This window comes from Rousettus aegyptiacus, unplaced genomic scaffold (genome assembly GCF_014176215.1).
Source record: "Rousettus aegyptiacus isolate mRouAeg1 unplaced genomic scaffold, mRouAeg1.p scaffold_m13_p_5, whole genome shotgun sequence".
NCBI lineage: Eukaryota > Metazoa > Chordata > Mammalia > Chiroptera > Pteropodidae > Rousettus > Rousettus aegyptiacus.
Window position 1 is genome coordinate 83411686 of NW_023416308.1, and position 26602 is coordinate 83438287.

The following is a 26602-nucleotide window of genomic DNA, read 5'->3' on the forward strand; positions in this document are numbered from 1 at the left end:
CATTCTGGTGAAATTGTCCCCTTGACACTTTCCGAGGTTCTTTTCCACAGAGGATGGGGTACCAAGTACCTGCTCCCCATGCCTGGGGCCTCTGGTGTCCAGAACATTGGCTTCACTGCCAGGTGGAGCCGGGGATCGGTTTTACTGCCAGGTAGAGCTGGCAGGAGCACCTCAGCAGAAACGTGGGTTTGAATCTCCACTCAACCATGACACAACTATGTGACCTACGACAATTGCATAATCTCACAGAGACCTCGTTTCTTCTTCTATAAAACAAAGATGATAATGATAATAACTACCTTGGAGGGATGAGCCCATATGTCACATGCCCAATAGATATCTCTAGTACCTAGTACACCAGATCCTAATGCTTTCCTGATAATTTATTTGAAGATATTTCATTGGTGGTCTTAATTGAGGCTGTTCTTATAAAAGGTGTGATAAGTGGAAATGAGTTCAGGGAGGATGAATCCAAAATCCTCAGTTGGAGCATTCAAGGTACTGCCTGGTTTCTACCTGGTTTCTCATTTGTAAAATGGGATAATAATCATACATACCCCAGGAGTTGTTGTGAAGTTATTATGTATAGAGTGCTTACAGTGATGTCTAACATCGGAAGCATGATATGAGGTGTGTCCCCACCTTGCACAGTTCTTTCCAGGTTCCAAGTGTTTTACATGTATTATTCATTTTGTCTTTATCTCATCCCTAACAGAGAATTGGTTCCTTAGGTCCTAAACCTTTTTTCCTTTCCTGGGGGAGCACACATTTTCTGAGGAGTCTTCAGGGAGATGCCCATCCCTGTTCAAGGGCCAACCCAGAAAACATGCTCAGGACACAGCCACACAGAGTGCATGGTCAGGAGGATTTAGTTCTTTGTGGGTTTTCACTACAGTTTCTGATTAAGGACTAGAGTGAGTGTGTGTGTGTGTGTGTGTGTGTGTGCGCGCACGCGCGTGCGTACGCACAGATAGAAAAACAAGATCTAGTTCTAGTGCTCTAGTGTTTTTGTATGAGAAACCCTTAGCTAGGGCTCATGTTAGTGATGGAAAATGGGGGTTGGGGCCTGAGGAACCAGAAGTAGGACTGGACTCTGGGGAGCTGTAAACTCAGAAAGATACTCCTGTTCTTTGCCTGCTTCACAGAGTGGGAATTCACACGCTACTGGGAGTTCCAGAGGAGCCCTCCAGGCCAACCCTGCTTCCCTGGCTGCCTGGTTTCCGCTGCTCCCAGGGATGCAGGCTCCCGCCCCTGGAGGCTACAGCAAAGCTCACAGGCCTGACCCTCTCCTGGGGCTGTGGCTGCCTGAGAAGGGCTGCCTGATGGGTGCAATAGAGGGAAGCGCTCTTTTTTGGCAATGCCTGTGCTGTGGGCTTCTGGAGGACTCAGGGAGGCCCAGCGTCTGTCAGTAAGGGCAGAGAATAAAAGAATCCTGAATCTGATGTGGCCTTCGATCTGAGATCTAACCTGCCCCAGCTCTGTTGTCCCTCAGAACAGAGAAGGCACTCAAAGGCTGGCTGAACAGTGTCTAGGAGCCACTCACACTTGCCCTGGGGAAGAGATGAGGAACCAGAGACACAGAAAATTTGACAGACTTGCACAAGGTCTCTAGACCAGGATGTGGAGGAGCAGTGACTCCAGCCTACCTTGGTGTGACTCCAGAGTCCACATTCTTTATTCCCAGGCTAATGATCCTCCCTTATTGAACCTGGGCAAACAGTCTATTATCTTGACTTCCCATGAGCATGGAGTTAGAGTCATGGCATTTGAAGGACGGTCAGAGACCATGGGGACCACTCCGCAAGCTATAGAAGTCTGGTTCTGGCTCCAGATCACAGGAAAAGTGAGCTTGTGGGGACCTGGAATCTGGAGCTCCTGCTATTCTACTAGGGTTTTCTGTCCCCCGACTATGTGGTGAGCTCATGGGACCCTTCCTTGCCTGGCCACCCCTAGAAACGCGCCTTCACGTCTGACCCGGTGGAGCTGCACCTTCGCGTGGTCTGAAGCCATGATGGTCAGAGGGGCCAGCAGCTTTTGTGCTGTCTCGTTTTGTGTCTCTCAAGGAGGTTTGAGGAACCTTTGAATTAGAGAAGTTGAGAACCAAAAGCAACTGGACTCAGTGTAAAAGGATCTCTTCACTGAGGGTGGAGTTCCGTCTTTACCAATCTTTTATTTTTTTTTTAGGAATATTTGCATACTTGGGGAGTAGAGCACTGCGTGGTTTGGGGGCAGTTGCCCAGGATTCTGGAGCTAGCATTTGCATCACAATCTGCCTTAAGGGCACTACCATTGCTAGAGAGGTGGAAGGGGTCGGGGATAGCCAAGGCAAGGAGTCCAGGACTGGGGAGTGGGGGTGCTAAGGGGGCAGAACCCAGAAAAATCGTGACCTGAGGATTGGGAACAGTCATATTTGACTCCAGATGTGAGTGTTTTGCTCTGTGTCGTTATTCCCTTCTTTAATTTCCAAGCTTTTAGTAGAGTAACATTTTTTTTTAAGGTTGGTTAAACCTTATAGTTTACTTTTGGGAACACTTTGGGGACATCGTCCACACTTGGCAAAGAAAGGGGCAGCAGCAGAGCACAGAACTTGGGGAAGGCCAGCCGTCACCTGCAGAGGAGCAGAGGAGTACTCTGGAGCCACGGAAAGCAATGGAGGAGCAGCACCCACCGTGGCCCAAGACGTTCATGGGAGGGAGAATCAGTAAAACTCTGAGCTGGCCGCCTGCGGCCAAAGGCCGGGGATTTGGCCCATTATCATTTAGAAATTCAAGGGCGTCCCAAGCCTGCCAAGTTCTGCAGCATCTTAATCCCATAAGCTTGGGATATGGAAATATAAGAGGCCATTTTTTATAAGTATTTATTCTAAGTTCCCACAGTTACGATGTGCAAGAAAACAAATGTCATCATAAAATGAAAATATTCACTAGGAATCTACCCACTTAACAAATTAATGCTCACTCGTACATTCTCTCCTCACTTAACAAGTGTCTATTCCTTCTGGCTGTGGTCAGTTGGGATGACTGTCAGATATAACAGGACGATACAAGTTCAGTGCAAAGCAACTGCAAAGTTCATGACAAGGTCAAAGAAAACAAGGTTGGGGAACTTCACATGCAAGGTCTTGGACCAACGAGGAGCAGATGGAACGGGATTAGTTAACAAGAACAAATTAGGAGGAGGAGGTAAGATAGGTTCTTCACAGGAGAATGATTTGAACATTGAAGGATTGAAAGAGGTCCTTAGAAACATGCATGAAGATGTCAAATATTAAATAGAACCTCCTAATGAAGGTGCTATACGGATCATCTTGTTGGTACAAAGAATAAATATACCCACACCAAAATCAACACACTTGATTAATTCTTCATTCATTCTAAAAAAGTGGTATATAATCTATATTTTGTAATATGTATAGTTAAAAATAACTAAATAACTTGCTTTAAGAATTTCATTTGCACGATACAATGTGACCCTTTAAATTAATTTATTTTCATCATTTCCTTTTTTACAATACAATTTTGCTGAAAATCGTTTTCACTGTTTACTATGAAAATTTGATCTTTTTTTTAAGTGAATTCACTTATAATGACTTTTGCTGGTGCCCATGACCCTGACATGATGAGGTTTTATCCAAGTCTTTCTCTATTTCAGCAGGGCACCTACAGGGTTAAGATGATTTGACTTCCCAGGAGGTTTCATCGGACACAACCTAGGAGGTTCCACTCTCAGGGTTTGCAGGGGCCTCAGGCAATTCAAAGGAACTTTGTGTGTATATTCCTCAGTGTGGACACTGCACATCTATGCCAGGGCTCACTGCAGCCTGCACAGGCTGTTGGCAAACCCGCTGGCGAGGCTGAGTAGTCGCCTCAGCCCAGGGTGGTTGGCTTGGCCCCAGCCAGGCTAACCAAAGGCAGGGAGGGGACACTTACTTGGCTGGTAGGGCTCTGGGCTGCCTGTGGCTCTCCGGGGGGCTCCTCATCCTCGGGAATGTGGGGCATGGCAGCCTCCTGGTGGGAGTGGCCGCAGATGCCCGGAACCTCTGCTGCGTCAGCCCCAAAGATGCTCCAAGAGGCCTGGGCTTCGCAGGCTGAGGAGATGCCAAAAGGACAAGTCAAATCCACTCCCATCCCTGACCCGAGCTGGGTTCCATTTCCAGGGGTCATGAGCCACAGAGAGAGCCTGCTTGAGTTTGCGTCAACACCAGAGGTGAAAATCGAGGGCAATTGGAATTGCATTTCCTCCTGTTCACTAGTTCTGTTTACAAAGTCAGAGGTGGCCATAGAGATTTTGCATCTAATTTGGTCTTTACTGTAAACATAGCTGTTCCAGAAGGGAGAAGAGTGGTTCAAACTCAAAGCCATAGCTAATGGAGGGCACTCTGTTAGGTTCAGATGTGTACTTGTCTACCATTTATTGAGCACCTACTGGGTATTGCACTCTGTCCTAAGAGCATTATCAACATTGCCTAAATTAATCCTCATCACGACCTCTGATGTAGGGATTAATAGTCACATTTTACATATGAAAGAACTGCTTCAGAGTGTGGTGGCCACTTGCCCAAATCATACAAAGAACCAAGCATTTGAAACCAGATCTTTGGATGTTATTTCCTGATGTCCTACCCCAGGGCTCACCTCATACCCTTCAACAGCTCTCCTGACCCTCAGCTTGGGGCTCTCTCATTTGAAGATGCCCTTGTCAGACCTGTCAGCTCTACAAGAGCCATGATTCTGGAGGCTTGGCCTAAGTGGCCCTCATATGCCTTGTGCCATGCTCACCCCCGGAAATCTTGGGTTGCTTCCCCAAAGCCAGGCTTATCTGCTGCCTGTAGTGTAGCACCTTGAAGCCTGGCTGGGATTGATCCCCATCAACATAATCTCATTTACCTCGCCACAGTGACTGGCTCAGGGACAAACAATGGATCCAGCATAAGCCAAAGAGCACATGGCAGTTTTCTGAGACTCAATGTTTTTCTCTCGGTCTGGGTAGTGGAGTGTGCGGGTGTGAGGTCTAGTGTTGTTGATGCCATTTTGCTTCCATGAGGAAGACCAGACTGAGGATAAAACGGAAACACACAGAGGACGGGGTAGAGCCAAGAGGCCTGCAGAGAAATGGAGCTGGTGCCTTAATCAAAGTTTACCTGCAGGCTGAACTCTTTCTAAACTAGCCAGTTACATAAGCAATTACATTTCCTAGTGTTTATGTCAATTTGGGTTGGGTTTATTTGGAAATACTAACTCCTGTCACTTGTAACTACTAACTGCTCTTTCATGTTTCTTCCCAGTCAAGAGGACCATGATCTCTCCAACAGACCTGAGCCAATGGGTCTGGCTCCTCTGCTTTCTCCTAGAAAAAGACGCTAGTAATATCAGCTCTCCATTGGGAAAGGCAGGATAGCAAGGCAGAAAGAACGCAAGCTTTAGAGCCAGATTCCTGAATTTGAATCCCCTCTTTTGCACTCACTGGCTGTATGGCCTTGAACGTTGGCTTTGCCTCTGAGCCTCAGTTTCCTTCTCAGTGAAACAAAGATAAGAATGCCTCCCATATAGACTGTTCCAAGGATGAAGTGAGATAGAGTGCCCAGCACAGAGTAGGTGCTCACGGAGGCCATATAGGGGCAGGTGATCTACAGCCCAAGAAGCCTGGCCTGAATCCAGAAGGCTCTGCCTGGCCTCTTCCCACCTCTAAGCTCTTTCAGGTCCCTTTCCCCTAGTAGGGTAGGAGACACCTCTGGGACCTGCAGAACCAGCCTGATTCTGCAACTTCAGGTTCAGAGGTTCCCTGAAGGAGCTGCTCTGCAGGATGGCAGATGAAAACCATCAAACGCTGATGTCATCCTCAGATCATGCCATCACGCACAGTCAGGGGGCCACTGAGACACACAGAGAACAAAAGACGCTGTCGTTTAAGGAGTACCTATTGTGTTCTGGGCACTATGCAAGATGCAGACTGCCGGAGGCTGCAGGAGGAAGAGCCCACCACTTCCTATGATACTAGATACTTTTTCTGTCCCACAGAAAAGTCTCAGAAAGGGCCTGAGCCAGAGAGCTGTGTGACAGGCTCTGATCTGGTGCCAGCCACAGCCCTGACAAACACCTGCACCTGACACACTCATCTCTGAATGAGTTCTCCGATGCAGGAGGGAAGTCCGATTCATCATGGGAACCAGAATGCTTATCCAAAATCTTTGGTTGGTTTGTACTTTAAGAACTAGAGAACTTTTAGCCCCTAGGTTGGTTGATGTGACCATCATCTTAACTTTTGTCATTCTCTGCAGTGAAAAGGTAGTCCCATTTAGCTCTGAAACAGTTGAGGTGACCCCTGCTGGTCATTTCAAGAAATCTCATCTCAAGTAGAATATCCACGAAGTGATTCGTTCATTCATTTATTCATTCACCACAAACGCTCATTTTACACCTAATCTACTAGGCCCTGTGCTAGGTGCTGGTGACATAAAGATGATAAAAATGTGGTTCTGGCCTTCAGGAAGAACAGAGCCAAGTGGCAGGAGACAGTTGGAAAACAGTATACTGGGGTAAATACTTTGAAAGTGAAAAGTTGCAGGATCCCAGGATCCCTATGGAAATTATGATGGCTGGTATAGTCTTAGTGGACATTCCACATCAGCAGTAGTGTTTGAGCTGAGCTGTGAACATTGAAAACCTGAACGGAATTTGAAAAAACTAGCTGGAGGCCTAGAGGGGAAGGTTAGACAGGAGGGGAGAAGCCATACTGGACAGACCGAACCTGGCTCTCAGGAAGGAGAGCTATGGGGCCAGATCATGCTGTGTCTCTCATCCCAAACGGTCACTACATGAACAAGTTGAGCATCATATTTGCCCAAAGGTTAGTCCTGTGATTAATTTCTGTCACCTTTACTTGGACTTCAGTATCAGCAATATCAGCAGTGCAGGTAGCAAGGTAGCAAGCGTATCCACAAACCCCAATTCTACCAGGAAAGTTGGCTGCACCTCCCAAGAAATGTCTTAAAATGATATGTGATGTACATGCAGGTCCAGGCTGTCTTATAGGAGTATGATTTCCAAAACATGGGAAGTGAGTATTTCACTTTTCTATTTTATCTTAATCTACATGAAGTATATTGTGCTCTGCATGCCAAGAAGGATTCAGACAAGGACAAGATTGTGTTTAAAGAACTAAAGATCTTTAGCCTGGAGAAGAGAAGGTGCAGGATGAAAGAAAATGTCCCAAAGGACAGGTGCATGAACGATGACTGAAGGATCAAATTGAAGCAAGATAAAGCTTTCTAGTGGTCGGAGCCATCTGAAGATGTGACGGACTGCCTTTCAGGGTAGTGAGCTCCCTATTCTGGGGAGAGTCCCAGCAAAGGCTGGGGCAAGGATCACAGGATTGCTAACACACTTCAGTAGTCTTTTCCGATCCTGGAAGTCCCTAAAATCCAAGAGACTTCCTAGTCACAATAAACCACGGATGTGATGGTCCCATCCCATAGGATTCTGGCATCACGGTATTGCAAAGTTGCATCAGAAATATCTTCACTTTCTCTCCTCTATCTCCTGCTCCTCAAGAAAGACCTGAAGTCAGTCTCTGAGTCCGAAAACAAAGTAAAACGGAAACGAATTAAGTCAGACAAGCACTAAGAGGTGTCAGCTGCTACAGGACAAAGCAGAGTGGAGGCTGGCTGAGGTCCCACACTTGACAAGATGGAACCCCGAGCTCCTGAGGGGGAACCCCAGCAGCCGTGCCTGCCGAGGCCATTCCCACGCTGCTCCTGCCTTGTTTGCTTTCTCTTCTGTCCATTATTATACTCTGCTTAAAATAGCAAGGTAAAAGCAGATGTGACATCTGGCTTCCACTGGAGCTCGTGGGCACGCGGACCTTGCATCCATCACAGCAAAGTTTAGAATACAATCTCCAGGAAGTGGTGATCTAGAGCACCAACCCATAAAAGGGAAAAATATTTAGTAATGTTTGGTCTCCAGCTGCTCCTTCTTTAACTCGTTTTCAAGGCCCTTCTTGCTGCCTCTCCAGCCTGGTTGGTGAAGAGTTAGGTGTGCTAGCCAAACAGCTCTTTGGACTCTATTCCTTATTCTGCCCCCAGCCAGTGGTTAAGTATCACTGGGCCCATTTTACAGGAAGGAAAACTGAAGTGCAGAGAAAGGAGGCAGACAGTCACTGTTGTGCCTGGCGCAGATTATCTAAGAGCCTCTGCTGGGACAACTATCCAATCATTTGTGTAAATGAAAAGACCAATCATCTCTAAAACATATTTGAATATTTTATCTGCCCCTGGCCATGCTCATGAAAGAAAGTAAACTAATATATTTTTCTTAATTCTTTCATTCATCAGATACTCCTAGGTTATCCAATGAGTATCGGATACTATGCTAGGTACATTTCAAGCGCTATCTTATTTAACCCCTGTGAGACAGGTTTCATTGTTTCCATTTATATATTAAGGAACTAAGAATCAGAGAGGTTCAGCAATTTGTTCAAGATCACATGGCTAAAAAGTGGCAGGCTGAGAACTATAACCCAGGCTAGTCCGATTCCAAGGTCCATCATGTTTCTCCGCTTCTACTCTGTCTCCTCCACCAGGAGTTCTGCTAGAGTACACAGCAGACTCCAGCATGAGGACCTGCCCCACAAAGAACTGGAGTGTGCATTCCCAACTGTGGGATGGCAAGTCTGTCCATTCATCCATCTGTCTGTTGGTCCATCCATTCACTCACTTGCCTTCTGACTTTCATTCACACAATTGTCCATTAGTTTGTCCATTTACACTTTCACCGCAGAAAGCTTCATGCTAGTTAAGTCAACGGCATAGGCTCTGGCCCTGGAAATAGCCACTGTAAGATCCTGTGGGTTGTGGGGAGGGTAAGAGAGCAGGAGAGGGCTGCTCCAACAGAGTGGCCATATAAGCAGAGGCATCTACTACTGGTGGAACATCTCCATCCTACATACTTCAGCTGGGGGAGCTGCGGTGGCTTCCCATGAGGGCTGCCTATGTCTCAGCAAGCACAGGTGCCATCATCAGGAATCATGATTTAGCAAGGGCTTTTACAGAGAGCACCCCCTTCAGTGCCATCAGCAACCCTGTGAGGTGGGTAACGTGAGTACTATTATTATTAACATTATGATTAGTTCCATTTTAGAGATGAGGAGAAAGGTCCGAAGACTTGCCCAAAGTCACATCGTCCATGAATGGCTGTGCCAGAAGTCAGCTGCAGGTCTGTCTGACTCCCCAGCTCCTTGTTGGGCCAAACCCAGCAGCTTATGGGTGGCAGTCTTGGCAAGCAGTGGCCTCTCACAATGACCATCACGGAGACCTCTTCCAGAGCTTTGCAACTAGCCCGGAAGAGACCAAACCCCTCTCTGGAACCACAATGTCCCAGGAGCACAGCCTACAAGCTGAGTGGCTCTCATATTCTCTCTGTTAATCTTTGGATGTTGGGGGAAGAGCCCTTCTGGGCAACAATGGGTTAACCCAGCCGCCACTGACCTTTTTAGAGTGACTCAGAATTCTCCAAAGGGAGTTTTTTTGTTCTTCCAGCTTTGAATTTTTGCTTTCATTTTAGCAGCATAAAGAATTTGAAAGAGATTAGGTTGCTATTAATACCACTGGTCTATCTCTAGATGAAGAATTCGATGGAAGGAATTGTTTTGGGGTGACTGCACATGCATCTTTCTCAGTCCCTCTGCAACTTCAAGGGTTGACACAATGGGTCACTGGAGGTTAGCCAGTCCTGCCCCCTGTTCCCATCTTATAGGTCCAGAAAGGGGCAAGGACTTGACCAAAGCCATATCTGTGAATGAGAAACAGAGGAGGCCCCAGAACTCCTGTTCCCTAAGCCCAGGATCTGCTTTTAGTCCATGCCATGAAAGCAGGAGCCCTTGGGCAGTGCCTTCCTATCTGGCTTCCTCTCATGGTCACTCTAGTGGGGAGAGAAGATGCTCCCTGCTCCCTGCACTCACTCCAGGGAAGTCTCGGACAGACTTAGAATACCTCCTACGGAATTGGAGATCAGCTCAAAGGGCTGAGAGGCACCTCTGTGGGTTTCTGGGCCTGGCCAACTACAGAGCTGGGTCCTGTACCCCACAAGTGAGCTTGAGTGGGGGTCCACCTCAGGATGGCCCCAACCAGCTTCCTAACGTTGGGATGCTGCAAGAGGGTTTGGGAGCTTGGCAGATTGGGTTCTAATTTTCCCTTTGCCTCTTCCATGCTGGATTAGCTTATCCTAGCCTTAGTTTTTTTTAACTGCCAGTAAACTACCTTTTGGGGTCGTTGTAAGAATTAAGTTAAGAAATACATGTTAAGGTGCCATCACGTCGTATTCAATGAGTTCTTTTTCCATTCTCTGAATAGGGCAGCTGAGTTCACATAGCCACAGCATCACCAAACCCCAACCAGGCCCAGAGAGTCCATGTCCATCCTGGGTGGCAGAACTCCTGCCTTTGCCTCTTGCAAGCAGAGGAGACACAGTCCTGGCCTGGTCAAGGCTTCTCCTCTGTACTTTCAAATAGATAAAAGACCATCAGGCATGACTGAAATTAAGCTCATCGTGGACCATGCATCCTAGTGATGCTGACATTCATGCTGCCGTTGGGCAGCCAGTGGCTACCAGTTGTGGGTTTAATGAGGAAGGGTACAACACTGTGCTGTGGTTGACCCAGGCCTGTGCTGTCCCCAGTCCCCGGAGCTAGGGTGGAGTGTAGAAGGGTGAAAAGAAGAGGAGAAGGATGAGAAATAGAAGGAACTACCCCAAAGGCTTCTCACCCTCACCACGATCCCTCTGATCCAGGGGCTGCAGACTAGCAGCGCTTCAGCAAGGCTGGCCCTGAGCACTCCCAATCCCATTAGGATCTGCACCCTCTGGCTCCAGTCCTGGGGATCTCTAATAGGCTCTGTTGTCTGGGGCTGCCTTCCTCCCCCCGATTCAGTACCCTTTCTAGTTCTGAGAGTGAGCCAGTGTCTCCACAGACAGTGCCAGGGCCACATCCAAGAGGACAGGCCAGGCCAGCTCCCAGAGGAAGAGTTTAGGATTGGTATGGTGCCCAGTGTGGGGAGGAAGTTGGGGGGAGTCAGAGGATGGGAGAGATGCAGAATGGATGACACATCTGAAATAGTAACTGGGGCCCCCACTTCCCCGTCTCCTTTCCCCCATTGCTCTTTCCCTCACGCAAACAGCAAGGCCATTCCACACTCACTGACGTGTAGAGGGTTGTAGCAGCAGGAGGTGGAGAAAAGGGAGTCTAGTTCTGACTTACATGTCGCCCCAGGCTAGCCTTTATGGAAACGGAAAGTGTTCAGGGCATAGAAAAGAGGTCTGCGTAAAAACATTCTAAGTAAGGGTAAGTCTCTCCTCGCCGATGACTAGTAAAATATGATGGAGCAAGGGAGTAGTAGGAGAGGTGGAGCTTGCTTCCCTAGAGAGATGGGTAAAGATTCCTAAATCTGAGAGTCGAGGTCTTCGATCCCATTTCCCAGACAGAACTCTGAGAAGAGAGGAAACAGTTATTTGGTATGACTTGATAGACAAGGCCTTTAGATACCCTCAGTTTCTTGCATCCCAGGGGGTAGGTAAAGGTGGGGCTGAATTGCACAATAATTTCTGTGCACCCAGAAGCAGAGTTAGCAGAACGAACTGCAGGTGCCTTGAGTAGGCTGATTCAGAGGTTACCTACTGACCAGGCCTGATGGAAAGCATGATGGAGAGCTTGTCAAATGCCGACCAGGGTGCCCTCTTCACTCCAACTCCCTGGCACCTGGGGAGTCCCTTGGACCTTAAATACCAGTATAGAGGAAGAGGAGGGTGGGAGAAGCCCTGAAATGCCTGGGATCCAGGTTCTGTACACCCTGAAAAATAGTCAAGCCAGGGCCAGATTTTCATCCACCACCCCACCCCCAGCCGTGACAGGAAGTAAGCCAGAACATCTCCCCATGTTTCCTCTCCAGCTCATTCACTTCAGCAATTCTTTTTTAAAAATAAGTCCACTTGAAAAAATTTTTGCTTTTTCGAAAGATGTGCAATTGCTCAATCGGAGGCAGTTCAAAGGCACCGGGAACAGCGGAAAAGTATCTGAGCTTCCCATTTAGCTCCCAGCAGAAATAAATCTTGTCCGGTTCTCTTTGTTGCAGGCCGCCCAGCAGCGTCCCTGAGTCACTCACTCCAGGGTGACATGAGTCATCATCCTTGGGTCAAGGACCACACGGTATTCCAGGGTCTGCAAGGCTGACCAGGGCACCGAGGGACCATCAAGAAGAATGGAGGACTGAGAGTCGCCTCCCGGGTCCTGGGGCTGGTCCGCTCTGCCATGTGTGTGACCTCGGGGAGTCCCTCAGAGTGTCTGAGAAGGAGGTATATTTCTAGGCCCTTCCAACTTGTACTTTGTTGGAGCCTCTCCACTGGTGTGCACGAGCCTGCTCATACCAGCTCACAAGAGCTGAACATAAAATTGTCAAAAATTTTGTGAGCAGGTCATTAAATACAGATAGTAAAAATTAAGTTACATTAAAAATAAAACACATAAATACTAAAATAACCACACTCAATTCGTTTTGCTGCATTTTACCATTACCTGTGTTCTTGAGATGATTTATTTCTAGCATGTCTATGTGGTGCTACCGTGAATCTCTATCCAACTCCATGTTCAGCGATGTCAAGTTAGTAGCTTGAAAATGGGTTGTGGTGGAAGTATTTATACCACAGGAATCAGCAAATGCTACGTGCGAAGGCCTTGTATTCCCCAGAGAGCTGGCTGTTAAGCATCTTACTAGCACACCACTGAGCCTCAGTCCCAGGCCCTATCCTCTTCATCCCTGTCGGGGTGCAGAAGGCAGGCGAATGACTTTACTGTCACCCCACGATAGCATAGTTATGGAGATTTGATTGCCAATTGCCTTTGGATAACTCTTCCCAGGTGCACCATGGGCCCCTCACACTCGTCATGCCCCGAACAGAACCCGTCATTTCTTCTCCACTTTTCCTGTGCCCTAGTCAATGACCCTCGAGCTAGAAACCCAGAAGTCATTACGGCTCCTCCCTCTCTGTCACCTCCCACATTCGGTTAGAAACCAAGTCCTGTCAGTCCTACTTCAGGCGTTGGTCACTTTCCACTTCCCACAGCCACCACCCCTGCCATGGCTCCGTGTGTCCTGTGTCACTGCAACAGCCTCGGTGGTCTCCTTCCCTCTGGTCTGGCCCCTTTCAACCACCCTCCACGAGAAGCCAGAGCAGTCTCTCTAAAACATATATTAGATCATCCTTCTCCTTCTTAAAGTCTTTGAGGACTCTCTTTTTCACAGGGACCAGTTCTGGGTCAAGGTCCCAGCCCCTCTCTCTGGTCTCATCTCCTACTTCAGCCTTCACACACCTTATGCTCCAACCACAATGGACCAACAGCCAGCCTCCAAACATGCCCTACTCTTTCATGCCCTTTGCATATATCCTTTTCCCTATCTATGTCTGGGCTCCCTTCCACCGACTTTCTATACCTGATGAACTCCTACTCATTCTTCAGAACCCAGTTCAAATAGCCCCTCCTTCATAAACTCATTTCACCTCTTTGCCCCAGAAAAAGATATTTCCTTCCTATTTCCTATGGCTGCAGTAACAAAATACCACAAATTTGATATTTATTATCTTATAGTTCTGGAGCTCAGAAATCCAAAATCAGTCTCAGTGTGCTAAAATCAGAATATTAGCAGGGCAGGGCTGCATTCTCTCTGCAGGCTCCAGGGGAGAATCCATCTCCTTGCTTTTACAACTTCTAGAAGCTGCCTGCATTCCTCGGCTGGTGGCCCTTGCTTCATCTTCAGCATACTATCTTTCGTCCTCTCTGACCTCTGCTTTCATTTTCACACTTCCTTCCAGTCAGAATCTGACAAATCTGCATCCTTCTTATAAGGACCCTTGGGATTACATTGGGCCAATGCATATAATCCAAGCTAATCTCTCAATCTAAGCATCTTTAATTATATCTGCAAAGGTCTTTTTTCCATTTAAGGTAACATACTCACAGGTTCCAGGGGTCAGAACATAGACATCTTGGTGGGGGCAGGGGAGGGTTATTCATTTTACCACACTTCTCCACCACAGCACCTTGTATGGACCTCAATTCAGCTAGAATTCGAGCATCTCGACAGCAGGGACTATACTTTTTTCATATTTTAATAAATATTTATATTTTTATGACCCACATTCAGTACAGGGTCAAACACAGAATGGCCATGCCCTGTTTGTTGAATTAATGAACAAAACCACATCACTAAGAAACAGATTAAGAAGGCTTCATTTTAATTGGCAACCGGTTTCTGAAAAATAAAATTGATGTAGAGTAGCAAACTCAAATATTTGATGGGCCAGGCAGGTCGGATGAATGACAGCTACCGTGGAGTGTGGCAAGCCAGAGTCCAGACTCCAGGCACCACCGAACTGGGGTATTTTTTATTCAGTTTTGACATCATGAAAAATACCAGTCTTTCCAGGTCAAATCTCCCAATTTTTCAAGAAAAGTCAAAATCCCTAATGTTTAAATATGAAATCCTCCAATTTATAAATGCTAAATCTAGTTCAAAAATTTAGCTTGGCACGGATTCTGAGGCCATTCAGACACCTTCCTAGTCACTGAGCTGAGCCCTGGCTTAGAGCCGGCACAAAAGCAGGCAGGTGTGAATGAAGCACAGCTCAAACGCCAGCTCCTCGGAGAAGACAAGAGAGCAAACTTCATTTTAAAGCGCTTCTCTCCAAGATGGTTAAAATGAATAAAGATTTGATGCTTTAGACATAGTCATATTTTGTTCACAATCTATTGACTTGGGAGAAAAACAAGTATGACCTCACTTTCATTTAAAAATCATAAACATATGTATGTATATACCTTCGATGTGACATATAGGTAGGTAGATATGCGGCTATCTCTATCCATCAGGGTTTGGGCAACTGAAGTTCAGAAGGCTAAAACCCAAATTGACCATCTTCAGTGGAATTATGAATAAACTCAATTAACATATTTTAAATATCTATGTTTTTCCATTTTTTTCTACAATAAGCATGACTGATTTGCATAATAAATAATGGAATCATCAAAGAAAAGAAAAGGAAAGGAAAGGAAAGAAAAGAAAAGAAAAGAAAAGAAAAGAAAAGAAAAGAAAAGAAAAGAAAAGAAAAGAAAAGAAAAGATTGTTTCTTAGTGTCCTGAAAAATTACTTAAAGAGTTTACCCCTGTGACCATGGATCACTTAGGCATCGATGATCTTCATTTCAGCGTGTGCTAGTTGAGGCTCTGCGCCTTCCTGTGGAATTTCCTGCTTAGAGTTCCCTGGCCACCTCCTGCTCATCCTTAATATTCAGTTCAAATGTCACTTCTGCCAGGAAGCCTGCCTTTACTTCCCTCTCTGAAGCCCTTCTTCTGGGCTCTGTGTTCTCCTTTCTTCAGGGTTCTGTCAATTTGTCTTGTAATCATTTGTTTACTAGGCCAGCGGTTAGTTTTCCTCCATTTTTGCTACCCAGTGCCCCTAAGGTATATGACCAATTTCTATCAACTAACAGGGGCATAAATCTCCAGGGTGGTAGAAGTGTGAATAGCCCTCTCGTTAACTCTGACAAGGCTCCCTTAGTGGGATGCAATATCTCCTCCAGCCCCCCTTTCAACCACACTTCATTAAGAATCTTGTCTTAAACCTTGGGACACTGCGTGTGGTCCCTCAGGGCTCGGGTGAGAGGCCAGCCAGTACTTGCTGCTCTCGGTGGGTAAGTCTATCCTCTGTCTGGGCTGGACAAAGCCATTTGTTCCAGAAAGCTTTTATTCCTGGCCGGCCCTGTGATTATACTCATATTTCTTGATGTCTTTGTTTTGCTGTTTCATTACCAGGATACAGCATGTATCACCTACTGATTTCCTTGGGCCATAGCCATTCGTAATGTTAAATCAATAGTGGTAGTAGAATAAAATAATAGTTTTTGAACACTACCTATGTGCAAAGGACTGTGTAATGTTTTCTATGTAAATAGTCTCTTTTAATCATTATAGTAGCCATGACAACAACAATGATAGCTGGGATTAATTGAGTAGTGACTCTCTGCCAGAAAAGTGTAAACTGTTATTGTGCTTTATCTTTCTGAATTTTAACAGTAGCCCTGAGAAGTGGGTACCATTTCTATACATACTTTACAGAAGAGGAAACAAAATCAAGTCACTCGTTAAAGATAATACTCATTAGGCGGCAGAGCCAAGATATCTGATAAAAATAAGATAGGTAGTCAGTCACTTGAAGAATTATAGAATATGGATGAGAGAGGAACCTTTAAGTTCTTCCAGTCCAGAGTTCTTATTTTAACTTTTTAATCTCTGAATACATGTAAAATGCTCTTTTCATTAAAATATTACTAAATATTTTTTTTTTAATTATGTCCTAAATCATGGTGGGCTCCTTGAAGGCAGGGCCAGCATATAATTTGCCTCTCAGGGTTTCTTAAATAGATGAACAAATGAATGAATGTGTGAGTGAGTGAAAGAAAATGCGTCACCTACTTTATGATATGGAGAGGTTAGGAGAACAAACCCTGGTTGTTGGGAAGCCTTGGGAAGCCAAATGACACCTCTGGGGCTGATTTCACTTGTAGCCCCATCAGGACCTTGGAGTCCCTCAGGTGATAAGTGACCCCACTTTCCTCTTGCTGGAGTAACAATACACATCACCCAGGCAACTGTCTGTCATCTGGGCCACTGTCTATGCAGGTGAATGTCCTTGCCCCCTGCCATTCCCACTGAGATTTCTCCAGGTTAAAGGCTGAGTTTTTCTCTCAGTGATGTTATTGGGTTTCCTGTCTTCCCTGACACACATGTGCAGATTTTTTTTCTCTAGGAGTCTACCAACTAAAACGTAATAAAAGGCACGAACGCTTTGCCACCTTATGCTTCTATGTAACTATCCAGGAGTACTCTGCAAAGTAACTTTTAGGATTAACTTATCAACGGACTCCCAGCTTTAACTCAAACCCAGGAGGAAGCCACAGAGCAGGTCCCCTGGCCCTTCTACTACTGGAAAGCTAGCCATTGCATTCCCCAAACAGCTGCTAATGCACTCTCACATGGGCCATCACCCTAGTGTCTGTTACCACGGCATTCCTGGAACCACCTACTTCTCGACAGGGTGGTAGGGGTTTTGCAGGGTGGTCCTAGCCTCTGATTCCAAACCCAGCCACAAGGCCCAACTCCTGCTCTGACAAGGGGACTCTGAAATTGGGGGTCCTGACAATCCAGCACTTGGAATCACCCATTCCTTTGAGGCAGGTCTCTGGGAACTGTGGTTCCTTATTTCAGAGAGAAGACCAGAAGAATCGAGCCAGCTTGATGGGCCTCAATGGGTCTCAGCAACAGCCAGTCCTGTCCACAGCGCACATACAGACTCTCTCAGAAGCCAAAGGCAGGGTGGAATCTGAGCCAACAACCTCTTCTCGGATCTTCTGGCCTCTGCACCTAAAGACATCCATTCCTTGGGATGAGGATGAGGATGGAGAAACAGCTGCTGTTTTGTCCAGGACATGAGATCTGTCCAACAGGAGCAGCCTGTCTGATAAATCAGGAGCTTTGTTCCAAATAAAAATAAAACTTCTTCCTTGACTCAGCAACACTCCTGTTCCCCACCAAAACAGATAGATAGATAGATAGATAGATAGATAGATAGATAGATAGATAGATAGATAGATAGATAAAAATAAGAACATCAAGTTCTCAGTGTATCTCTCTATCCCATTCCTCCTTCTCTTTCTCTCCTTCCCTTCCTCGCTTTTTCTGGGAAGTGACCATCAAGGGCTATATGCAGAAACTGGTTTGGGAAAGTCAGAAGGAAAAGATGGCTTCTGCAGTGCTTGCCTAAATCATTCACTTATTCAAGAAATTCTTGTTGGGTGCCTCCCCAGTGTCAGGTACCATAAAGCTCCGAGTCTGTCCTTCAAGGCTGCCTCCCCAGGGAGCCTTCCCTGACCTCTCCCAGATGCCACATGCCTTCTGTTCCACTATAGCTCCATGCAGCTGGCCCCATCTGCCAGGCAGTGGTCTCTGTTTCCTGTATATTAATCGTATCCACCAAGTCTGAGGGCAGAGAGTTTTCTCCTGTGTCACAGCCATGGAAACATAGCAATTGCTCAGTATGTGATGGATCCCTCCTTTTGCAAGCAAAGACTCTAGGAATCAAACCTCATTTTACTCTGAATACACCCGGCACAGTAATGTTCATGTTAGCTCTTGAACCCTCTCAGCTCTGTGAGGAAGATATTATAGCTCCATTTGACAGATAAGGAAATCGAGCCTCAGATATGTACAGTGACTTGTTCTAGGTCACACCATCAAGAAACAGAGTCAGGATTAAAACTTAGGGCTCTTATGCCCAAAACGGGATCTCTAGCCCTTCTCAAAAGAGGACTAATTCCTGTTCTTCTCTTCTCTCGGCAGAAATAGAAGAATATTAGGAGATGTTTCCTGACAGGGGGATCTTGATTGTTTCAGATCACACACCTGCTCAGGGACAGCAGGAACAACCTTAGCTGAGGCACAGAACTAAAAGTCCTTCCACAGCAACCCCCAGGGAGGATAGGAAGCAGATGCATCATCCAAGACAGAAGGCAACTCTTTCCTCCTAGGATGGAGTGGCCCCAGGTCAAGTCCCACCCCTCTGAGAATCACCATTCTCAGAAGCTGTGGAAATAGGCCCAATCTCCTGGTGCTGGGCTGCAGGGCAGAGTCTGACCTAATATGTGCTTCAGGAGGCCCAAAGACTGAGGGGGACTCAGTGACAGGGGCCTTCTGAGGAGTGAGCAGCAGACTGTGATGCCAACTGCTTGCATGGGGCTGAATTCCTTTACCACTTGGGTTTCAGTCTCCCTGTCTCTACAGTACAGGGTTGGGCTAAGTTAGTTGCCAGCCGTGTCCCACTTTCTGCCCCATGAGTTGGGGGCCACATTAGCTACTGAGAACAGTTATACAATCCATGACAAGGGGCCTAACTGACATTCCCAGGGCTGGAAGTAGTAGCCTTTGGAAGTCTTTGCATCACTTCCCTCCAGTTAAAGTGATTGGTTCAAGGGTGAGCATATGACCTGCCCACAGCCCACGAGACACAGTAAGACTTTGCTGGGCATCCTGAGGAAGAGAGTCTTACTCTTAGTTGCAGATCTTAAATGCAAAAGGGTAAAAACAGAATCCTTCTTGTGAAGGTGAAGAAGAAGTTGTCTAAGAATGGAAACAATGTGAAAGAGAACACAACAAAGAACCAGAAAGAAACTAGGTCCTGACGCTGTCATCTGTGGTCCTGATCAAGCTATGCCTGATATCCCTGGCTTTTTATATTTCAAGAACCAATGAATAATACCTATGGCTTAAACTGACTTATGTTGGCTTTTTTTGGCACTTGCAATAAAGAGTTCCAACTGGTACAAAGAGCCTCACCTTTGTAAAGCAGGCTCTTACAGACTCTTTCTCAACACCAAAGGCTTCTCTTACCTCGCTGCTTTGCTGCCTACCTGAGAGTTTGAGCTGGAAAACTCAGATTTAGAGCAAATAAGCTTGCTAAGCTCATCATACCCCTTTCCTCAGAACCAGCTTCTCCTCTGCCTTCTCTGCCCCTATTGATAGGCTATGCATCCTCCCAGAAACCCCCGCCCAAACCTCTGACTCCCATAATGTCTCTCCTCAACTCTTCCTCCTACTACAAACACATTTACTAAACTCAGGCTCCAGAAGAGGGACTAAGTTTGACCAACCTCCATGTCTCTGCCTAAAAGATAACCTGGTGAACATACATAAAGACTTTTTTTTTTTTTTTGAGTCACATTTCAACCTTCAGATGATTTTCAAACATCGCCGCCTCCTTCTGGATGACCTCAGGAACTCACTTCACCTACTCCTTGCTCAGAATCAGATTGGATCTGACTGCTAACCCTCCCAGGAGAGTAGATCCCAAGATCCAAGCAACAAAAGGCTGTGTAAACAGGCTCAATCCTTCTGCCCCAGACCCCGGACCCGACCAGTAGTTTGAGGGAAGGACTCCATTTTGCAAAACAAGGAGGAAGGTCAAAATTTGCCCACTAACGCCACTGGAGGGGGAGCAGTTGTGGATCTTGGCTGAGGTCTTTTTTTCACCAAAGGAATCTGAACTGAACTGCATTTGCATTTTGGTCAGTTCAAAAGATGCTTTTTGGACAAAGGCTATGGCCACTAGAAGCCATGTGCTAAAGTAAACAGAGCAGTTCCCTTGGTATCTAAATCTATGCAAATAGCTGCAGGATTTGAGTCTTTAGACATCACTTGAGAACAGATTTTGGTAAACAGTGACCTGAAATGGTCTGGGAGGGTAAGGATGGGGCGTGGGGGGTGAAAGCAGGACCTCGGGAATGGCTCCCACAACAGCAAACTTTGGTGGTCCAGGGCACAAGAATTTCAGCATATTGCTACTTAAACAGACTGTGCAACTGCTGTTGTTTAATGATATGAGATAGAAAGTAACCATAGAGGATTTCTCTTTGGGGAGATTGTCACCTTTCCATAACAGAAATATGGAGAGTGCATGGAAATAACCCCAAGGCATGAGCAGAAGAGAACCTATATTTATTGTACAAGAGCTCTACCTGGCTCTTTACATTCTTTATCTTACTCAGTCCTTACAACAGCCCTGAATGGTACTATCATTCCCATTTTACAGATGAGGACACTGAAACTCAGAAAGGATAAGTAATCTGCTTCAGGTATCACAATTACTAAGGACTACAGAGTTTGAGTTCAGGGTAGTCTGACTCCAAGCTCAACACACCATAATAATGAGGCTTCTAGGACAATACAGAACCCAGCAGCAGCGACGTCAGCCTCCGCCACTGCCATCACCACCGCCATCACAAAAGAAACGCAACCGGAAGAGGTTTTTCTGGCTAAGGATTCGCCACTCATCCTGGAGAGGGTATTGTCCCTAACGACCATCTCAGTGTTCTGTCTGTTAAATTGCAGTTTGTTATTTGTATATCTCTCCTTAAGTTAACTGTGTGGTGAACAGCGTAGAGTTCAATTCAGTTTAAGCTGAGTCATTCTTAAGAAGCTTCTGGAAAGCCAGAAGCTTCTGGGAATTTCTCACCTGTATTTCCAGATGAGAGAACCTGATAACTAACCAGAAAATGGACTCATGGGAGAATTGATCTCCTGAAGAACTAATTCATCTTCCAAGTGAAAGTGACCTTACTAAAACAACGTTGGTTATAGTTCTCCCTTAAGTAGAACACTTCCGTGGCTCTCAATGTACTGATTTCCAAACCTGAGAATGCCTACTAAAATCACTGAGGTATTTGATAAATGCATACTCCTGAGCCCATCCCAGATCTACTAACCGACATATCTGGGAAAGGGGCCCAGGATTCTGCATGGCTAATTGTCTCTCAGAGGGGTTTGATGCCGTATGTCCAGAAGACCAGAGCTGGAAAAGCCCTGGCCTATCGATAAGGTCCAGGTTCACTGGCGTGCATGCCAGACTTTCAACTCTGAGCCTACCTACCCCTCCCATTTTTTCTCCAAGGTATCCCACAGTCCGGCATCACCTCATGCCCCAGTTTCCAGAATATTCCATGTGCTTTCAAACCTCCCTGCCACTCTTTCCGCGTCTGTCTCGAAGGCCCATCTCTCCTATCTGTTTCTATGGGAGACTCTATTCATCCTTCGGGAGCTACCGCAAGACCTTCACCAGATTAATCCCTTCTGCACATTTCCTTCCAGAATTTTAAATTGTTTAGTCCAGAACATAGACTGTAGGGTCAAACAGGATTGGATTTTAGCTCGTATTTGCTACTTCCTTGCTCGGTGACTTTGTTGAATTTCAGCGTCCTCACAAATTGTGAAAAATGAGTATGAAAATATATGTATATTGTATATACAGTGCCTAGTATGGGTTCTAGAACAGAGTAAGGGATCAGAATGATAGCTTTTATTATTACTATTATTATTATTATTATTCCCATATTACGTTGACATTCATCGTACATAGAGTTCAGCAAAATATGGCCTGTAGGCCAAATCTGTCCCACTGACTGTTTTTGTAAATAAAATTTTATTGGAACATAGCCACAATCATTCATTTATGTATTGCCTATGACTGTTTTTACACTACAAGGGCACAGATAAGTAGTCTAGACAAACTTTATCTGACTCACAAAGCATAAAATATTTGCTATTTGGCTTTTTATAGAAAACATTTGCCAACCTCCTCTAACATAATTGCAATTATGTGTTTTCAGGTTGGTCTCCCCTGCTTGGCTGACAGTTACTCGATGGCTTTCACGGCAGACTCCTATTCATCCTTCAAAACCCAATTTTTAAAAATTTTGTATCCCCAGCATTTGATATATAATTAGAGTTTGGCAAATGTCGAACTGAACTGAATAATTCTTTAACCCACATCTCCGGAAAGCCTGTAAGGGGAGATGAGGCAAGACTTCCTGAAGGATCAAAGCTGAGGTCATAGAGATGTACAACTTGCAGAAACCTGGGACACCTGAGAAGTAAGATCAGGCATGTGTGGAACCTGAGGTCCCCCTGCAGCTCTGGGTCTAAGCCTGATTCCCCCTCCTGGGACGGGGGAGGCCCCGTCATCAGTGTGCCACAGTCTCATTGCCTCCTCCTACCTGACCCCGGCACCTGGGCCTTGCTGTTAGAATATTTTTCCTATGGAGAAGAGAGGAAAAGGCCCCTCTATAAAATTCTCTTTTGAAAGGTTAATATACTCCTTATTATTCAAGAGGGCATAAATGGTTGGTCAAATGGTCTGAAGACCCTGTGGGCAATTTGATATGCTAATTTTTAATAAATGAACTAACTGATATTTTTTTCTCTGTAAATTTAATTTTTTTTTTTTTTTTAATTTTGACTAGCCATGAATTTGCATTTCAGAAGAGAACTGGGATTCAAGGACGTTTCTCTGTGAGCTGGTTACGAAACCACTTTGTGACTTTGGGCCAGTCAGGCCTTTCTCCAGGCCTAGCGTTCAGCTTCTGTACAACGACTTCTGTACAATGACTTTCTGACTCCCTGGAGTTCTGGCCAGAAGAATGGCTTCCCCCAGCTCATGGTGATGAAAGCAGTAGCCTGACAGCGGACCACTTCTTTCCTCTTCCATGCCTCTGTGCTACACGAGTATACTGCCCTGTCTTCCCTCCTCCTCAGCAAATACAACAATTCATTCCTACTGCCCTTTCTTGATGCGTAAAGAAGATGCTTTAGCTCTGAAGCAGATCCTCAGGAGATAAGAAAATGCCACTGATGTGGTTGGAAAAATCTGAGCTGGATGAAATGGAAACACAGAGCTCTCCCCTGAGGCCAGATGAGAAGTTCATGGATTGAGGCCAACGTCCATTTCTTTGAACCTCTGGGAGCTGGCAGCCCACCCCTCTTTCAGAAGGCAATGCCCTCCCTACTTTATACCCTCCTTGAAGATACCCCCAATGGGCATAACTGCTGAGCCTGCAGGATCCTGGTTATCTGGGGGCAAACCAGGCTTACTGTGGATGATACTGGTTTTTCCTTACTGGTGATTTATAACTGCCTGCTTCCTAAAAGGATTTATGGCCAGATGTCAATAAAAATACTCAGAGGGCAAGAGAGTTAAAAATAAAAGACTGAAAAAGGGAGCAGAGACTGCAAAGGAAAGAGGGAGATAACTCCATCTTTAGAGGTAGGATGACTCCTCGGCTCAGATGACCTAGAGGGAATTATTAATTTTCAGTTTCTACTGACATAGCTAATTGAGAGCAGCAGCAGCTTGCTTTTGCCTATTGTAAAAATTACAGAGCAAAGTATAATTATATCTCGAGCTTCCAAAACTGACCTGCCACTCAAAAGAGAACAAATTAGAGTAAACTTTTGCATTTAAGAACTTTAAAGTTCACAGGAGTCTTTGCATTTAAGAACTTCAAATATCTCTTCACAGAAGGACTCCTTATGTGTGTTACCATACTGTTTACACAGCATGATCTGAATTATTATCTTGGTGTTTTTGTTTGTTTGTTTGTTTGTTGTTTGTTTTTTGTTTTTGTTTTTTAAAGCAGGCAGTATAACTAGAGGTTCTAGATGTTCTGAGCATGTCTGAGTCTGATAGCTCATCATCGACCCTCCTTGACGTGGCTATGGAGTAAATCCTGACAAAATGAACTCAAGGGACATGCAGAACCATGCATGAGGATCGTTTAGCTCAGCGGCATTCAGCAGTGCCTTTTAATTCCAATTATAGGTCATCCTCATTTCATGGTCATGGTGAACAAGTTATTTAAACAAATCCTGGCTTCACTAGCTGAAATTAAGCAGAGATCAGATCTTTCAGAGGAAAACCAAGAAGGTTACTGTTATGAGCTAAACTGTGTCCTCCCAAAATTCATATAATGAAACCTTAGCCTCTAGCACCTCAGAATGTGACTGTATGTGGAGATAAGGCTTTTAAAAAGGTGTAAGTTAAAAAGAGATCATTGGGGTGGGCCTTAATCCAACCTGCCTGGTGTTCTTACAAGAAGAGGAAATTTGGACACACAGAGACACCAGGGATGTGTGTACGTAGTGGAAAGACCATGTAAGAACACAATGAGAAGGTGGTTATCGCAAACCAAGGAGAGAGATGACAGGATACATCTTGAAAATGCTGACACCTTAATCTTGGAATTCTCTAGAACTGTGAGAAAAAAAATTTCTGTTGTTTAAGCCACCCAGTCTGTGGTATCTTGTTATGATAGTCCTAGCAAACCAATGCAGCTGTGGATGAAAATTTTTAGTCATATCAGGTCTATTTCAAACACCTGATCTTTGGAATTGGGATCAATGAATTTTGGAGAATAATTGCTTTAATAGTTTTCCAGGCCAACCACAAAGCTCCTTGTAGAGCCCTGCTAATAAAATAAAAATACTCTGGACTAGAATCCCCATGGATTCTCGTTTTGAAAAAGTAGAACTATCTCTATTTGCAGATAACATGATCTTGTATATAGAAAATCCTGAAGAATTCACTAAAAAGTTATTAGAACTAATAAATGAGTTCAGCAAGGTTGCAGGATACAATATTGATATATAAAAATAAATTATGTTTCTATACACTAGCAATAAGCAATCTGAAAATGAAGTTAAGAAAGAAATTTTATTTATACTAGCACCAAAAATTATAAGATACTTAAGGATACAGTAGACAAAATAAATAAAAATTTTTACTCTGAAAATGACAAAACACTGTTAAAAAAAATTAAATAAGACCTAAAGAGATGGAGTGCCATCACATGTTCACAGATAAGAAGATTTAATATTGTTAAGATGGAAATACTCCCCAAGTTGACCTACAGATTCAACACAATCCTATCAAAATCCTAGCTGCCTTTTTTTTTTTTTTTTTGCCAAAATTGACAAGCAGATCCTAAATTTCATATGGAAATGCAGGAGCCCAAGAATAACCAAAACAATCTTGAAAAAAGATGAGAAAAAATAATGATTCACATCTCACAATTTCAAAACTTAATATAAAACTACAGTGACACAGTATTATACTGAATACTATACAAGGATAGACATACATCAATGAATCAAAATTGAGAGCCCATAAATAAACTCTTATATTTACAGCCAATTGATGTATACAAGTGCACCAAAGTAATCCAATGAGGAAAGAATAATCTTTCAACAAATACTTCTGAAAGAACTGGCTGTCATATGTAAAAGAATAGAGTTGGACCTCTTCCTTATACCATACGCAAAAAATAACTTTAAACAGATCAAATATATAAATGGAAGAGCTAAAACTCTAAAATTTTAAGATGAAAACAAAGGAGTAAATTTTTGTGTCCTTGGGTTAAGCAATACCTTTTTAGATAAAACACCGAAAGCACAGGCAACGATAGAAAAAATAAATAAATGAACTTCGTCAAAATTAAAAGTGTTTGCACCACTAATGATACCATTGAGAAAGTAAAAATACAACCCATAATATAAAATATTTACAAATATTATATCTAATAGGGGATTTATATCCATGATATAGAAAGAACTCTTACAAAGCAATAATAAAAAGACAATCAACAATTTTAAAGTGGGCAAAGGATATGAATAGACATTTCGGCAAAAAAATATATACGAATGGCCAATGAAAAGATGCTCAACATCATTAACTATCAGGGAAGTGCAAATCAAAACAGCAGTGAGACACTACTTCACACCCATTAGGACGGCTAAAATAAAAAAGACAAGAACAAAACAGATGACAAGGATGTAGAGAACTTGGAACTCTTGCACATTGCTGGTAGAAATGTAAAATGATATAGTCATTTTGGAAAACAAATCGTTCCTCGAAAGGTTAAACGTAGATTTGCCATACGATCCACTAATTCTACTCCTAGGTATATACCTGAGAGAAATAAAAATGTATGTCTACACAAAAATGTACACAATGTTCATAACAGCCTGTTCATAATAGCCAAAAAGTGGAAACAAACCAAATATCCAACCAATTAACAGATTAGTAAAAGGCAGTCTATCTATTAAATGGAATAGTATTCCACCATAAAAAGGAATGAAGTATTGATGCATGCTAAAATATGAATTAACTTTGAAAACATTC

At 44.6% G+C, this 26602-nt stretch overlaps 1 protein-coding gene across 11 annotated transcripts in view; it reads right to left on the bottom strand.

Annotated features, from left to right (window-relative positions):
- Window positions 1-26602, bottom strand: part of IRAG1 (inositol 1,4,5-triphosphate receptor associated 1) — a 102325-nt gene that overhangs the window by 62899 nt on the left and 12824 nt on the right. For 7 of the 11 annotated variants that reach the window (XM_016147339.2, XM_016147338.2, XM_016147337.2 and 4 more), the window contains exon 2: window positions 3930-4087. The exons of 2 other annotated variants lie outside the window; for them this stretch is intronic. In XM_016147339.2, coding sequence (XP_016002825.2) covers window positions 3930-4087 — 158 coding nt within the window. Of the gene's footprint in view, window positions 1-3929; window positions 25044-26602 lie in introns of those variants that run through there. 2 more of the 11 variants (XM_016147333.2, XM_016147332.2) reach the window with 1 other exon arrangement.